The sequence below is a fragment of the Branchiostoma belcheri genome, unplaced genomic scaffold, assembly GCF_001625305.1.
Source record: "Branchiostoma belcheri isolate BF01 breed outbred unplaced genomic scaffold, Haploidv18h27 scaffold15, whole genome shotgun sequence".
Taxonomy (NCBI): Eukaryota; Metazoa; Chordata; class Leptocardii; order Amphioxiformes; family Branchiostomatidae; genus Branchiostoma; species Branchiostoma belcheri.
The window spans coordinates 3,780,254-3,797,520 of record NW_017802935.1 but is presented as its reverse complement, the minus strand read 5'-3'; the positions used below and the strand labels follow the sequence as shown (position 1 = coordinate 3,797,520).

The window sequence follows — 17,267 nt, the reverse complement described above, 5'->3', positions numbered from 1 at the left end:
GAGGAGGGAGAGAGAGAGAGAGAAATTTACATCAAAGACTGTATAGTTAGAAAATCCTACAATGATTGTAAAAGCTCATATCTATCCCATACTAGCCACCTACTCTTGTATTTGTTAGGTTATCCTGATGAAAAAGTAGTTTTGTACCAAATTGATGTACAGCAAAGTTATTATTATCCATAACGCGAATTCGCGGATAGCTTACCTCCAGTCGCTGTGCTACAGGATGCCGTCGGTGTACATAGTTTGTCCTGAGATGCGCATATGCAGTGTCCTAGGCAGGTGTGGGCCTGGCATCTTCTTACCAGAGACAGAAAGCCTCTGTCGGCGGCGGATGACACGAGGGAGAAAGCTTCATGTGAAGCGGGTGCTCTCATGCCAACCTTCAAAAGAACAACATTCTATCAGACTTCCAGATCTCGTCACGGGGAACTCTCGCGAGAAAATACTATAAATTTCGCGCAGGCGCACACACAGATCAATCTAGTTGCTGAGTACGTGGTTACCATGATCAGAGCGTTAACCATTACATTGTTCAATGTAATGGTTAATCAATCAATCAATATCCCTTATTTATACTGGAAATGCCCTGTCGGCCTTAGCCGCTCTTCCCAGAGGTCCAGTTGAGGGGGGGGGGGGTCACGGGGGAACACAATAAATAAGTAAATAAAATTCAAATTACTACAAAACTAAATTACTAAATACCTAACATAATAATCATAACATGTCCAAAGTCACAGTCCGCAAATCAGTCCGCAAATCTAATTTCTCGACTACAGTATTCGACTACTGTATTCTTGTTGAAAACCTTGATCAAAGGAACGTACTTCCAAGTACAAAGTCGTAACAACTCAAATTGTTAAAATCTCAAATAGCTTGTGGAATATTGTACCTCGTTGACAGCCACAATCTTGATGTAGACTGTGGAATCACCGCTCAACGCCGTTGCAACAGGAATCTCGGCGGTATGAACCACTCCTTCCAGGGTTGTCAACGATGAGTCACTGGGGGCAACCTCTATCGGTCCGCTCTAAAGTAGGTCATAGAGTTTGTTGTTAAGAACAACAAAATTAACTGCTACTTTTCTGTTTCCAGTACAGTAGTGATAATGTAACTAAATTCGTACAAACATGTCAAGAACGCAGTAATGTTTGTATGTCTAAAATGAGCAAAACATCAAACGTTTATACATACAGGTCATAGCCAATGAAAGTCCGATCGTTTTTTGGAAGGGGGCTAGATTATTCAAATTCATGTTGATCGATATTGAAGGGCACATTTGTATTTCTATGATGTTTATGTTTTGACAAAAATGCTCATGGCCAATGAATACATCAAACGTAAATGACGTTTTGCTCTCAAATATATGACATTTTCGTCTCCTGGTTGCTTTGCACATTTTGGGTCCAGAAAACACGTTTAAAATAGTATTTCATTTGTCTATCCTTACATCACATTAAACTTACTGGAATAAGGTTGTCTGCGTCGAAGTTGGTTCCCACGAAAACCAGATACTTGTCGATTCCAGAATGCACGTCAGTGAAGCCCAGCCAAGCCAGGCGGAGAAGTGTAGGGTTGCCGTTGACGTTGTTTTGCCACGTCATCCACCCACTTTGAGGCCGCTGATTATCTATGGCGTGGTCCGTTCCTACTGCGAATGTCCCAACTTTTGGGGGTGAGCCGTCCACCTAATAGTATGTAAGTTCATATGTGAGGAGACATTTGTATTGTATACAGCGTCCTCATTACTTTTCACGGTCTGTCAACAACTTTGTGTATTCGGAGTTTACATATGGCAAATCACACAGTGTTGTGTCATTGTAAGGTAAGAAATTGAAATAACACTTGACAAATGTTATCCACACTAAAAGACGGTTCAAACCAACCATGATCTCGGTTGAGGTGGATTCTGTGCAGAGCTTTGCCCTGTTACAGGCGACCACTGTCACTGAGTAGCGGTTCCCATCGTGCAATGTCATGTTACTGAACGTGTAGCTCTGGTCATTTCCGCTGACCTGTATACAGGCAAATAAGCAATAAGTGAAACCATTTGCATATATGTGAAAGGACAAATTGTACAATGGCCAAACAAGCTCTGAATCAATGTAATAAGAAAGGGTATGTTCTCAATAGATAGAGACATATTCTAACAAGATTCCATAACATCATCATCATCATTCATCCTCTGTAGTAGAGGTGGAGCATAACATAAACTACAGCTAATGCGATTTAATACGTACAGATTCGCTTAAGCCTGCACAAAACCGTGACTTAAGTAGATTTTGTGAATCTTCAACCTCGCAACTTCTGGTTTTGTTCACTGATAGATATCGACAGTGTATGCATTGCCTTTGCATTTATGTAACAAACTAAAGACTATAAATCCCTACCTTTATCGTAGGTAGGTCGTGGCGGGATTCCTGGTGAGTAGTCACAGACAGGAGGTGATACTCTATCCCAGAGTCGGGGTCAGCAAACTGCCAACTGACTCGTAGGAGTGATCTGATGACCTGAAAAAACGGTAAGTATACATTGTTTGGAATATCATTGACAGGTGTAGATTAAGGGTGGCATAGTAATGTTCCTAAAAATCTCGAGTATCAAAACATTCAATGATAAGCAGTGGTTACATAGCATATTATCAGAAAGACACTCACTAGATACGGTGGATGATCTCATGCAACATATGACCTACTGCTCGCCAAATGAATTGTTCTTTCAGCATAAAGTGACGCTATGTAGGCAGGGGCTTACTCGTTCATAAACAAAGAATGGTGCAGTTCAGTTAAAATGAGTTCCTTTTCCGTTAGAAATCAAAACTACAGATTAATGATTAGACATGTAAAACAGTATTTTGTATTCATGTAACCGTTATGGACCCATGCACAATAGCAGAGTGCAGTACCTGTGTATCAGCCTTCAGTGACCCCCAACTCAGGTCAATTGCAGTGCGTGTAGTCACTGTTGGTGCGGTGGCATCAATGAGGAATCCATCGGAACTTCTCTCCACCGATAACCCCGCTTTGTTGAACGCCTTGACAGTCACGTAGATTGTGGTGTCTGCAGGCATGGGTGTTGTCAGGGTAACTACAGCCGTTTCTGACAGATGAAGCGTTGATGCAGGTAAGATATCACTGCCTCCAGACGATGTTCCCGCCCGCCACTCGTAGTGAGACAGTTGTGAATGGGCGTCGTGGAACCCGAACCAGCTGGCTCGCAGCAGGTATCTAGAAATGATCAAGAAAGGTGTCAATCTCAATCAAAGATTCAACCTTTTCTGAGTGAGTAAACCAAAGAAATTCTGTTGAACCGAACTGGCCTATTGGACCCCTGATAGTCGACTTAAACGTATGTGAGATATCCGTTTGTATACGTTTAACAAAGTTGCGACACCGTGTTAGAATTACCAATCATGTCTGTGCTGCACTTGCAATTGTTAAAATATTCCTGATACACTTTTGTTGCTGATGCATGAACATAATTTAGTGTAGCCAGGCTAAATGTCTACTCACGTAGACGGCTGATATTGGACGTCCACGTCAGCGGCTCCATCGCGCACAGTCCCTGCGACAGGCGGCGTGTCGTCCATCAGAACCCCGTCAGAAGAAGCGGTGGTGCACAGTTGGGCAGCGTTACACGCCGTGATCGTCACGTAGTACGTAAAACCCGGAACCAGCGGCAGGTTGGATGCTGACATATCTGGAAGACATAGACATCGCAAATGTACGGAATAAGAAAGCTGTTGAAAGATGGTGCAAATGCCATCTTGAGAAGGTTTTGCAATCCAAGAAAAATGGAACGTATTGACTAAAAATACCTGATTTGATCCCAAGATCCACGTCTTCCAGGACATCTTTGCACATTGGACATGTTCCGATGCTCCACTTGTAACTCACGATGTCTGTGTGAGGATCATGGAACCCTCCCCAGTGTGCACTGATGGTTGTCTTGTCAGTCTGGTAATCCAGGTCGTTTGGAGGGTCCGCGGCGGGTCCATCGTGGACAAACCCAGCCTCGGGTGGGGACGTTTCAGCCACGTAGCCGTGAGAAATGGCAGTGCTGACAAGGCCAGCTCCGTTCTCTGCCTGTGGAAAGAACATAGTAAAATCCATGGTCAGGGAGTTGAAATTTGAATCAGTTCTACATATAGCCATGACAGTATTTGGATATTGTGTTCTCGAAAATCGCAGACAATGCCATGTTCAAGAAATCTCTGTAGGGCAGGATTAAAGGACAATAGGACTACAATGCGTGATAACACTTTATACTTACCATTATTGTTATGTAATAGGTGTGACCTTCCAGCAAAGGAGGATCTACGGCAGAGTCAGCCATGTCGTCCTTTGCAGGCTGTAAACGCACAGCGTCGTCCAGCCGAGGAGCAGACCCAACCGCCCAGTAGAACGAGGTAACTCCACTCTCCTTGTCAACGAAAACATCGGGCCAGCTGTGGAAATGAAATCGTGAATCTTCAAGCAGTCGTCCATACAACAAGAGCTCGCGTCAACCTTCAGATGAGATGCAGTACAGGAGGTCGAGGAGGTATGTGTTTGTGCATACCTTAATCGAAAATCTATGGAATTAAGGGAGAAAGGAAGGAAGAGAGGGAGGGAGGAGGGGAGGGAAGGAAGGAAGGAAAGAAGGAGGTATTGTCAGGCTAGCATCGTTTGCAAGCGATGGATAGCACGTGTAGTACAATTGGTATATCAGGTATGAGACCCACAAACCTGACACTGATGGAATCCAAGGATTGGAGGAATAGACCACCGATGTCAATCCCTTTGTCATTCTTCTCAGGAGGTGTTGTATCGACGAGTATGCCATTCGAGACAGCAATGGCCGAGAGTCCGACGAAATCAACCCCTGTAAGTTTACAGCGATTTCATATAAAATAACAAGATTAGTGATTCGCGTGTCATAATCTAAGTCGTGAAGCTGAAAGATGATTTAGCAAAAGTCCATCTTGGGTTCTACTCACTCTTAGAAAATAATTTTAAAATTAGAAAGGTAACATTTGCGAAGCAAAAGCATAATGTTTACCTTCGCATGTGGTCTGCTCTGTTAATTCTTACTCTAACACATTCACATATATGGCGAAATGAGTCTAAATCCCTCCTACTATAAAATTGCAACATTATGTAACCCAACACCAGTTACCATGGTCAGAGACAGTCTGCTTCAGGTCATTGACCAGGTCAGAGGTCAGTGTTTGGAACGGAACAAGAAACAGAACAAAAACAACGGTTTACATAATAATATGAACCTGGTTCTGCAATCATGCTAGATTTTGAACATAAAAAGCGAGAGTGAGCAAGCTTCAGTCTACAGTAGCCTAGCTACAAATGTAAAGTTATGGACCTTTGATCGTTGCGTAGTATGTGATTCCACTGTTAAGACCCAGGTTGTGGATGACGACGCTGTTGATGTTTCCGACTTCTGTGAAATCCTGAACATCTATGCCTCCTGGAGAGGTGCCTGTGGAGAATAATATACAGGTAGGTAAGGAAGCTTTAAAAGTATAACAGCTTATCGCTGGAATGTTATTAGTTAGCGATGTGGGTACAAATACCACTTTTAAAAGTTATTTCATACTTTGCCTTGAAAGTGTGCTGATAGAATATTTCATTTATTAATAGTTAATCGTTCAAGGGATAAGAACAGGAACCTATAACAACAGCTATTCAATGTATACATTATGAGACCATGATACCAAACATAGGTATAATGATGAGACCCATTTCTAGTTACGAGCGCCATTTTGAATGTGCTCTCGCGAGAGTACCGACTATCGCGAGCGCGCGTGAGCTGGCGTCAAAACGGGGTTTCTTACCAATGGCGCACAGGTATGTCCTGATGCCGGAGACATGGCGAGATACTCCGTGTTCTTCAAGGTCCACAAACGAGGTCCACCGTACAACAATCTCCGAGGACGACGACTGCAGGTAGAGAGAACAGTTAGACACATCTACTACACCTGTCAAGTCCTTATTTACCCAGAGAAAGCAGCTGACAAATGTTCATGTAAGGCCATGTTGATTTGATTATATGGATGACATCCGCGCGCGCATGAATTTTCGGCCGTTTCCAAAAAAAAAAGTTTTAAACCATACTGTAAATCGTACAAAACAGTTGCAAAATGAGCAAAAATATACCATAAGTTACAAAAAAAATTGATAAAAACTATACCAATGTCGTAGAATGCCAAAATCAAACGAAAAAAGACGAAATTGTAAAGAAATTAATTTGAAGACTAGATTATTCGCCAAACCATATTCTGTGCCATTTGCTCAACCCTCATGACCACGTAGACTTTTTTTTTTGCAAAACTTTTTTTTTATTCGCACGCGCGCATCAGTTTTAGGGCTCCCGGAGGATGTCATCCATATAATCAAATCAACATGGCCTAAGTGACGAGTAAATACATTTTGTAAGATCATACCTGGTAACTCTTGTCGTCAGAATTCTCGATCCACACTCTTCCAGGAGTTGGCGGCGTACGGTCTACAGTGATGCCGTCACTACATGCAGAGACGGCCGGTAGCCACTGGGAAAACGTCTCGTACTCTTGTAATGTTTTGTTAGCGTGGATGCAGATGTGATAGCGCCTGCCTTGCTGGAGCGCCAGATTGTCGACGTTGACGTACTCGTCAGTCGTGTTCCCACAGGATATTGCGAGGGGATGCGCGCACGGGTATGGGAACTGACTGCTGCCAGACACACTGCCGTAGTCACTGTTGCTTGCAGATTCCTCGATGACTGCCCATGTGTACTGTCCCTGTCGCAGACTTGGCCACACTGCCGACAGTGTAGACTGCGATGATGTGTAATCCGCGTCGTCTTGGTACCACAAGGCATTCTTCTCAAGTTGAACAGTTCCTGTATGTTAACACATTAAATAAATGACTCGGAAACCACTGCTGTATTTCATACTTACAGCATTCAATACAATGCAAAAGCCACTCATGTTTCAGTGAGTAATAAAAACCGCTATTCCATGTGAATGTACCCACCTGTAGCGTCAATGACGAGGTGCTGGCGTCCGATGGTGTTTCTACTGCAGTCATTGATGTCAGTTTCAACTGAGGACTGTAACCCCACTTTGTTGATGGCACGGACGACCAGCTTCGGGCAGCCGGTAGCTAAGATGTGCCGGGGAACACTGGCAGAGTGTTGATGGCGTTCCTGAAAAGATGACAAAATTATTTAAGCGCTATCGTACATGTAGTACATAATAAATGGACTTCTTCAATGTCCCGGACAGAAACAGGGCATGTTGTTTAGATAATAAAATGTGTCTCTTGTTTTCTTACTAGTTATCAAATAAATTAGTTAAACTAGTTAATGAACTATTAAATAAAGTATTTACACGTACCACATCATTGTTGCTGATGTCTATCTGTGTCCAGGGCAGGAGCAGCTCTTTTCTCTCTGTGTCGGATGTCACTGCCCACTCGTACCGATCAATCGCAGGGGTGGACACTGGTGTCCACACGTATCCGTCCGACACTGATTTGGGCACATCTCCGTCCTCGAAAGCGTCCCAGCTGAACGTGAGTGTGGAAGGACCCTCCCCACTGGTCTCTGTAACAGCAACACTCAGGCGGCCAGACACCGGGGCATTTGGAGTGATCCACGTGCCGCTACTTACCACCGGTTCGAAGCACCCCGTTTTGTAACACGGAGTGATGATAGACCGGTATCTATTACCCGGGCGCAGGTTGAGGTTGGACTGGATTGCCGCACCCCCTTTCACGCTCAGAGGCTCCGTGCGTCGATACCATGCTTCATGATAAAAGTGAAAAGAAGATGAGCAAAGAACAAGAACAAAAAACAAGATGTCTATCTAGTTCTTTAAAATGAATTAGCTGAAGGTAAACCCGCATTTACATAATTCTGTCACAGAAATATACGCAAATTCTCATTGATTTCTACATTATATACATGTACTGAGTCTTACCTGTTATTTGGTAGACCTCATTTGCCCAAGGCCCGCCTTTGCCGTCCTCTTCACAGATGGTGGACGGTCCGTACTTGTTGTAGGTGCTGTGACCATCAGCAGACCCGTAACACTCTCCACCACTCCTTAGAGCAAACACGCTGGCACCACGATCACGTGCTACGTTGTAGCACTTTGCGATGGCGTTTTCACGGAAACGGAAGTCGCCGTCCAAGCGTTCATCTAGCCCCTCAAGAGGCGTAATGGCAGGGTCACCAGCGTCTTTCCAGCAGCCCAGGCTGGTGTACGCGAGGCTGTCGCTTGCTGTATGAGAAAGGAGGTATTATTGCAATCTACTATATATTCTAAACATCGGGTAGGCCGGCTACTCTCTCCTTGCAGCCAAGGGTTTACAATTGGTGGGGCTAAATCGCAAGGCAGGCTGTACCGGCTGCCATTCGGCGCTTACTCAGGTGACCTCACAATATTAATTTATTAATGCGAACCATGGTGCGGAAATAAGACTGTAAGGTTTGAACCACTCACACCGGGAAGGGCCTCTACTCTTTCAGGGTTTGTTTTGTTTCAAAAGACGGTGTAACAAAGCGATTCTACCAGTGTAAAAACATTTACAAACATTGCACAATGAATGTACAACACCAGCACAATAATTGAATGTTCACGTACCGTCTCGTATTTCCTGTTCTATGGTCCAATAGAACTCGCGTATGAAGCTCGTGATGTTGCTCGGCGTATTCCAGCGCACCCACATGGTCGTCGTCGATCGCTGATATTCAGCGTTGTCTTGACATGTAACTGTAAGAGAGGAGAAGGACTGCCTGTCATTACGACGGAGTCGTACTTGTTACACATACTTTACACACTTAGGCGTTGACGATGTTGGGCATACTAGTATCTATAGAATAACATAGCAAACTTCTCTTACCATTTGAGTTTTCAAAGCATCCTGGTCCATCTTTCACCATCATGCCTTGTACCGGGCCATCGTGCTCTAGAACGGTGACCCCGTCTGAACTGATGGTGACAGACCCTGCGTTGTTCGTTGCCTTTACCGTGATGAAGTAGGTCTGGAAATTTTCAGTACGACAAAAACATTACAGTTGTTTACTCAACTGTATTGAATTTTCGTTTCATAGTTACAGGTGTGACAAAAAATTCACAAGTCATCCAATGATTGGTCTTACAATGACTTCAACGACCTTCTGGTTGGCCATCGGTTTCCCAATAATGGGACCTGTGGAATCAGGCCCATGATTGGTCTGGTAGATTTGTCCTTTCCGACTTTTCCGACTTTGTATATTACAGTCTTAGCCTTTCTCCAAACAATCAAATCGTCGACTTGAAGGGAGAAGTAGAACAGTGACTGAAAAATGACAAGACACCAACCTGGAAGTACTGGAGACTAAGGCCGGTGATGGAGACATCCGTGCCGGCAGCAGCAGTGAAGGCTTGGACGTCCTGACCGCCGGCAGTTGTTCCTACCGCCACCTCATAGGTAACTGCCGCTGGATCTTCACTGAAGCCGAACCAACGTGCCGACAAAGCTCCGGTGTCTGTTTGGGCGTCGACGTCTTCGTAATCCTTGAGGAAGAGACCGACAATGTTGATATTTTGTAGGGGCACTGTGGTATTTTCATTTTGATTATCAACTCTTGAGGGCCTTTTCCCGGAAAAATATATTCATCACAATGCCATAGTACACGCTATGGTTGATGATGACACCCAGACCATAAAGTGTTTGTCATGAATAGCGAAGTTAATTATCTTATATAGAGGCATAACTGCGGATGTAACAGGTTAACGTTGCTCTTTTAATGTCCCGATGGACACACGGGAATACTAATGAGATGCAAGAAAGTAAAATACTAGTATGATAAGACACCAAACAACTAGCAGTATATGACACACTTTAAACGTATCCTATCCTATAAGGTTAACAGCTATATAACAACAGCTTACATGACTTCCTGGGTCATCCACATCTGGTTTAATATCAAAGACGGCACCATTGGCGGGAAGTGTGCGGGGTATGCTGTAAGCGCTTGAGGTGCCGATAACCGACAGGCTTGCCGGATTGGTCACTTTGACAAACATGTACAGACTGTCACTTGGATGGAGGACGTCTGTTCCAATCGCTGCGCAGTTTGGAGGCTGGGCGCTAACACAGGGTCCATTGGCTCCAACATGGCGGAAACGCAAGACGTCAGCCAAGCTTGGGTGACGTCCTGAATACATGAAACATGATTTGTTGGTATATTAAGTTTTGTAACGTTATAATATATATACCATACCATCGCCAAAAACTTAAGCATATGCGCAATTCAAAACCCTTTGTCATCTCGGATATGGAAGTAATCAAGAGTGTTACTTACCAACAGCGAATGAATACATCAAAGGGTCCTGGCTTTCGTCATCAAAGAAGTCGCTCCCTGTCCAACGGCCTACAAGAAAATTCCCTTCCTTAGATAGCGTTATTTGTCCCGTGAACTGCGGTGGAGTTATGTCCACGATAGTAGGACCCACAGCCTGCAAGAAAAAACACCGTGAGACGTTACAAATCTTCATTTTTACATCTTAACGCATCCAGCCATAAATACAAAACATGAGCTGAATCCCACTTCTGACACCATTTTGTGTTCTTCTAATAATGAAATTAATGAAACTCACTAAAGTATTTAAACTGGTTTCACATATTCATAGGATAAGAAAAAAGGATTGTTTGCTTTCCGCTCTGATTGGTGTTGGAAAAAGGTCCAGAGTGCAGAGTCTAACATCCCTTCTTGTGCGAATCGACTTACCGGTTAATAATGCAGACATGGGCTGTATGAGCATGGAATGTTGGGTATTCAGTTTTCTTTGTTTGATTACATCGCTATGAACACAAATGTCGTACCTTGACAGTGGTTAGCCCCGCGCTGTTCTCAGCCTTGATGACCAGGTGGAACTGGGAGTTCTGACTGAGGCGTGGATGGGAGAAGCGCAGCTCCGGAATGCCGGTGGTGGAGGTGAAGGGCATGATGTCGGGGCTACTTGTACTGCTGGTGCTGCTCAACCCCACCGAGAAATCGTAAATCCCGCTTTCATCCTCACCGATCCAGGAAACAAACAGCTGAAGTACCAAATAAAGGCACGTTTAATTCTCTTTGTAGTAACATCTCTTTCGTGTCCGACACGTTTTGTAAAAATGCACACACTTTAATTGCTAATGATATGTTAATGTGTGTGCATGCACTGTGTTAATGGCCACCAGGAACAAAAGCACGCTTTACTTCAATTCCTTGCGACCTTTTACTTTCAGCATAACAACAACATCGTAACGAAACTCCATGTCAAGAGAAAGACAGTGGTTGGCCAGACACTAAACTGGGGACATACACTGATTTGGGGGGTCAATTGTAGTTTGCTTTCGGGAAATTACTGATAATAACTCGATTCCACAGTCCATCACCATTGTCACATTCATGTCCTCAGAATAGCCCTCTGGAAAACTTATATAAAGTACTTACGTTTCGGTCCATGGAAACGTAGTTGGTGGTCGGTGCTCCTGAGTGCCGAGTGCAGTACTGGTTAGTGAGGGTGGTGTTCGTCACGAGATCGCGTCTCGGGGCGTAGTCATCGATGTTGTTTACTTGAGGCACAGTTCTAAAATAAAGGTTACAAACATATTACTAGTACCTGATGATGTTTCGGAATCAATCCAACCAGGAACCTAATGTTGCTCACAATTCTATCTACCCTATGGAATATCGTGGAATGAAGAAACTGTATTCTAAAATTGAGAGTTATACAACATACAAAATATAAAGAGGCAAAGTTCTGAAATAAAGGTTACAGACGACGAGTGCATGAATATAACGGGACTTGATTTGATTTGATCTATTGAAATTGTAAGAGTGCAATACACGCGGAACAGAGGCAGCTGTTGCTGGTATTGTGTCCCGCACATAATAACAAATACTGGACATACAATACTCATTTTCACTTGAGTCTAGTGGGGAAAGTCGTGTTAAGTGCCTTTCCCAAGGGCACAAGATCGGTGGCATGTCAGGACTCGAACCCGGGACCTCTTGATTCCGAGTCGCGCACGCTGCCGTTGTGCCACACGACCCCACTAACGGGACTTACAGGCATTGCGCCGGAGGGTCTAACACCAGCACGCGGTGTCGTCTCTGGTCTATCAACCAGACGTCGCCGCCAGCATCTTTCACCACCCCAGGCCGGACGGCGAGGTGGTCCACGTGGATGGCCGTGAGAGTCGGCGGGGTGACGTCCACCGTGACGCCGTCAGAACACACCGGTGCGGACGGGTCCAGCGCGTGGTTGTAGGCCACCACTGTGCAGAAGTAGGTCCCGGGGGATGGTGCCGTGTAGACAGCGTTGGTGTCTGTTGTCCTGGTTATCTGCGATTCAGTTTGAATTCATTCAACGTAGGCTGGTGCAACGATGAACATTGGAACATTGTCCAGTTACAGTTCGGATTAAGTGCTGAGATTAGGCAATTAGACTATCGCTAATTATTCCAAAAAGGGTCCGATGTTTTCAATAGTGTAAAAATCAAAAGTCACTGAAGTGTTAATATACACGTATTTAGTTACATGTATGTTATAACGTTAACATATGAGTACTTACAGACGCTCCCTTCGGTAGTTGGAGATCATCTGCATCCAAGCAGCTGGTAGAATAGCCATACAGGTAGAACTTCACGCCGCTCTCTTCGTCAAAGAAGCCGTCCCACCAGGTCTTAATCGCTGTCGTCTGTTGATAATCTATCTCTGCCTGCCCCTCTAGACCGTCATGCACAGTACCGGGAAGAGGCGGGGATGTGTCCACTGTTATCTGGAACAAGAGAACAATAAAACAGGTTTGCGTAGAACTAGATGTAAATCGAAGCTAGTGATAACTTAACATGGGTTTGCATACTCTGCAAGCTGTTTTAAAAGAGTTACAATACTGCTCGCCTTTCGCCATATCCAAAACCAGAAAAGTGATGCGCATTCACTGTGTCATCAGGTTCGTGATGCGCATTCACTGTGTCATCAGGTTCGTGGAATAAGGTCAGATGTCGCCAAACAAGTTCAGAGGTCACGGGCCGGCTTCGGAGAGAACTCTTGTCATCTTGGTTGAGGTGTCAACGCTTTTAGGCTTCCAAGGGCCAACATTTGTGACACCCTGGATCTGAATATGGTTTGTAGTATTTTTGAGTGTCATTTGATGTTTGTTAGATAGATGAAACGCTTGCTCCAGTGTTTAGAAACGGGACAAGAGCGCCCCCCTCCCACCACGCAGCCGTAACATTTTGTCATCGCGGTCGTACTTTTGCATGCGTAATGTCTATCTCTTTGACGTTGTCCTTTATTTCTTTAACAGGAGAAGAGCAACTGTTGCAGACGACAAAGATTGTCAAGTGTCGACAGATGACGGAACGGGGTAACTGCTGAGGTAAGTGGGCGGGCAGTACGTAGCTTGACACAGTCGACGTTTAGCAGCAGGATTTCTTGGGAAAACTTTGGATCCAGAGGATTTCGATTTACTAATCCTGGTATTCTCATAGATAGACGGTAAATAATGGTTCGGCAGTCAATTGCAAGGGGCATAGCACTGTCCTTTTCTGTATCAAAGGTGCATGTATTAAAAGTATATCACTCCAACTCTTCCAACTCTTACAAATTCGCTGCCGGCAACCCCGCTGAGTCAAATGTAAACAATAGTCGGCACATTATCCGTCAATCGCTATTTAAATCGGGCCGCCCTAAATATTATTCTACGCAGTTCCTAAGTAGGTAAAAGGTAATTTTGTTGAAAGTAGAATAAAAATCTACCTTAGGAACCATTTATTAACATGAAAATAATAAAGATATAACGTTACAAGAATTTAGCGCATATTTTGGACTCTCATGATTGAGTCCATCCCAGTAACAGGGAACAGTCTAGTCAAGGAGGTTTAAATCTAATCTATTTGTGTTATGCTGAGAGTTGCCTTGTTCCTGACAGTGAGTGTTATGATGCAAACAAAAAACCCAACAACTATGAACTATTTTTCATTTTGATTCATGCAGGACATTTTTCAACATGTCTAAGAATAGTTTTTAACCAAATAAACAGTTAAATCCGATGCAACGACAAGCAAAAGTACTAAGTTACAACAAGTTCCAATGTACCTTCAGTGTTTGTGTTGTGCTGAGAGTGGCCTTGTTCCTGACAGTCAGTGTCACCAGGTAGTCATGATCATGTCCACCCACATCCACCTGGCTACGGTCAAAGGTAATGACGTAATCCTTTTTGTAGCAGGGTCCCTTTGCAGTCTGTACACAGTTTGTGGTACAGGTGGCTCCACACTGAAAAACAAAACAAAGTAAACAGACATATTTTAAGACATAAATCGTTTTGCCTATGTTTACAAGTACTGTAATGACAATGATTTTATGAAGGTTTATGCTGTTAATTAATATGTAAAAGAAATACACATAGAATGTACAAACCTATTTTAGATAAGAGAGTGGAAAACATTAAACATGAAAGGGTATTCACTATTAGATCTATCAAAACACATCACTTTTTATGTTGTAAAGAAATTTACTTACGGTTAGTTGTTGTACAGCTACTACTCCTGACGCAATTTGGGCTGACGTTTTAAAGTCGGCCAATGTCCAGGTTATGTCATGCAGTCCACTATGCTGGTCAAATGCATCGAACTGAACTCTGTTGTATAACAAAGCACAAAGGAAAGTGTCAGGTTGGGAGATAAAAAAAAAAACTTCTTTAAGTTGTTGTCATAATACAAGCATTTATTGACTTTTGACAGAATTACATGCAACCTTTAATATTTTTAAAATCGATAAAAATGGGGTGGCCTTTTATAACTCAATGTTATAGATAAGTTTGTCTAATGTGTGCCCCATGTGTTTTTTCATTCAATACATACTACATTTCACATTGCTATGACATGGTTTCTCTTTGGGGGCATGATAGAAGCATGTTGAAAATTTCTCTACTTGTCCCAGGGAGCGTTGTTTTGTTCTTACATGACTTCATTAGTCTTTTCCTTTCTTCGTTTCAGCGAGGGAATTGATGGTATTCATCTTCAACTTTGTCTTTGCAGGCAGGACACATTCTCTTTTTGGCTGGTATATTTTTGTGACGACCCGTCTCGATTTCTAAGCAATGTGCACCAATTCTCAGTCTTGTTATACTAGTTGTAAATGATTTGTTTTGAATCACCGAAAGGTAATTCTCCATGGTAAAGGTTTTTAGTAGGTGGTTGTATAAGAACGCTGGATGAGAGCGCAGCAGAATTGGTAATTATATGCTGGACCAGTAATCATTCAGGAATGTTGACTGGATAATTGCTACAAGCAATGAGGATGACATCCAGTCAGCCTGGCTATTGCTCACAGTTAGGTGCACAAAGAAATAATTAATGACCGGAAATATTTTTCGGATTTAAAAACTTGCCAAGAAATGGAGTAAAATGTGCAAAATCGCGCCAATAATTGACCTGTCTTGTCCAGCGAGTATGACTCAACAGTGCTTGAAGCCTTTACACCTCAGGCGCTGACCTATGGGCCACTTAAACCATGCCTCTTTGTTATTCTTCATTAAAATATTTTCTTTCATCAACACCTATGCACGCACATCCTTAGAAGGAGAATATGAGTCTTAGGGAGCATTATTCTTGTCTTCTTTTGTCTTGAAATGTTTTGAGATGTTTTGCAGGACTGGTGGCGTTGACGACTGCTTTAACTCAGGCCCCGGTACAAACAATTGATGTCAAAGATATTATCTATCTGTCTTTCCTTCAATTAGTCTGGTGGCAGAGACCAATAAGCGTGCAATGCGGTCCATACAAAGTTTTTTTGTTGTTTCTATATCTCTGAGGTGTGCTCTTTCAGAATCTGAATGATGCCACTCTGTCATCCTTGGGCAATTCGCACAATATGCAAATTAAGGTGGCCATTACTGAAAATCCAGTTTTCGTCAATATCTCAGTAACTACTCATGGTATCAGAATAATTTTGGTGTCTATCCCCATCTTTTAAGGGATAACGAATGGAATTAAGCCATTTCAGTAAGGATCAAACCAGTTTTTTTGTGCTGAATATGCAAATTTGGGCCGCACAATAGACAAATCAAGGTGGCCATTACTGAAAATCTGTTTTCCGTCAATATCTCAATATCTCAGTAACTACATTATGATATTATAATATCTTTGGTGTCTTTCCCCATGTTTTTTGGGATAATGATTGAGGATAGGCCATTTCAGTGGAGATCAAATAGATATTTTTGTGCTTGATTCGCAAATTTAGGCCGCCATTACTGAAAATCTGTTTTTCGTCAATATCTCAATAAATCTCATGGTATCAACAATACTTTTGATACAATACACATACTATACACGTGTTTTGAAGGCTAGATAATCAGAATAAACCATCCCAGTATTGATCACACCAACATTTAATGCATATTACTAGTATGCAAAAACTAACCAGTATATAGCATGGGCGCCTGTACCTCTGAACACTGATAGGAATGTTAATAAATGATACAATCTGTTCAAAAAAATATAAGACCCTTCATAAGCCCACACCTGTGCCTTACCAGCGTCTCTGTACAGGCAGAATAAAGCGCTAACTTGACGTCCTGAAGTCGGAGTTGAATTCTTCATGATTCCCGGACAGGCCAAAAAAAATAGCCCGGTAGCCGCGGGGTGTCCCACGCCTGAAAGTGTCAAAAACAGCCCGGGAACTACCCGCCAGGGACTTTACATGAATGGCATCACTTCAGAGATGCTGAAAGCCGAGGGTGACTGTGTTGTGAGATGGATGCTTTTCTGATCGCCGTACATCGCAGACGCTTTAATATAGAACCATAACCGTCTTCCCTAGTACGCCTTCCCTGGAATAAAGCAGGCATTCAACGGCGATCACAGGAGGAGTGCTGGAGGACTGGAAGAACGGATCAGTAGTTCAGCTGGAGTCACATGTGAAACGGCGCCCGCTCGGCATGTTCTCGGTGTAGACGCCGGCCGGCGTCATGAAGCCGAGCGTACGCCGGCTGTCAGGGTCACAATTGAATTTTCCTTTACGGCTCCCTGTCGGGGCGCTGAGGCGGCTTCTATTTTAAAATTCACAAAATTTTTGGTCCCCTTTGACGACCGGTTTTCTGTTTAGGGACCCGTCCGGTGCCCAGTCAGTCTTCCGTCAGACCCGTGCGGGATGCGATAGGGTGCCGACTAGCTCTTGCATTCCGGCCGGGCAGCTACAGGGTCCCTGGCGGGGTCAAGGGGCGATCCTGGCAGGTCCCAGGCTGGTAC

The 17,267-nt window shown here is 43.6% G+C and overlaps 1 protein-coding gene across 1 annotated transcript in view; it reads right to left on the bottom strand.

Annotated features, from left to right (window-relative positions):
• LOC109465392 overlaps positions 1–17,267 on the bottom strand; it is a 41,990-nt gene that overhangs the window by 8,714 nt on the left and 16,009 nt on the right. The window contains exons 12-38 of the mRNA XM_019762607.1: positions 14,539–14,656; positions 14,116–14,292; positions 12,587–12,793; positions 12,083–12,357; positions 11,464–11,599; positions 10,851–11,066; positions 10,330–10,483; positions 9,917–10,182; positions 9,344–9,538; positions 8,883–9,024; positions 8,624–8,752; positions 7,958–8,260; positions 7,373–7,782; positions 7,011–7,182; positions 6,440–6,876; positions 5,831–5,936; positions 5,359–5,475; positions 4,728–4,863; positions 4,273–4,447; positions 3,818–4,085; positions 3,513–3,699; positions 2,906–3,227; positions 2,391–2,510; positions 1,887–2,015; positions 1,467–1,688; positions 893–1,030; positions 206–383 (exon numbers count right to left, since the gene is read on the bottom strand). Of these exons, the coding sequence (XP_019618166.1) occupies positions 206–383; positions 893–1,030; positions 1,467–1,688; positions 1,887–2,015; positions 2,391–2,510; positions 2,906–3,227; positions 3,513–3,699; positions 3,818–4,085; positions 4,273–4,447; positions 4,728–4,863; positions 5,359–5,475; positions 5,831–5,936; positions 6,440–6,876; positions 7,011–7,182; positions 7,373–7,782; positions 7,958–8,260; positions 8,624–8,752; positions 8,883–9,024; positions 9,344–9,538; positions 9,917–10,182; positions 10,330–10,483; positions 10,851–11,066; positions 11,464–11,599; positions 12,083–12,357; positions 12,587–12,793; positions 14,116–14,292; positions 14,539–14,656 (5,435 nt within the window). The remainder of the gene's footprint in view (positions 1–205; positions 384–892; positions 1,031–1,466; positions 1,689–1,886; positions 2,016–2,390; positions 2,511–2,905; positions 3,228–3,512; positions 3,700–3,817; positions 4,086–4,272; positions 4,448–4,727; positions 4,864–5,358; positions 5,476–5,830; positions 5,937–6,439; positions 6,877–7,010; positions 7,183–7,372; positions 7,783–7,957; positions 8,261–8,623; positions 8,753–8,882; positions 9,025–9,343; positions 9,539–9,916; positions 10,183–10,329; positions 10,484–10,850; positions 11,067–11,463; positions 11,600–12,082; positions 12,358–12,586; positions 12,794–14,115; positions 14,293–14,538; positions 14,657–17,267) is intronic.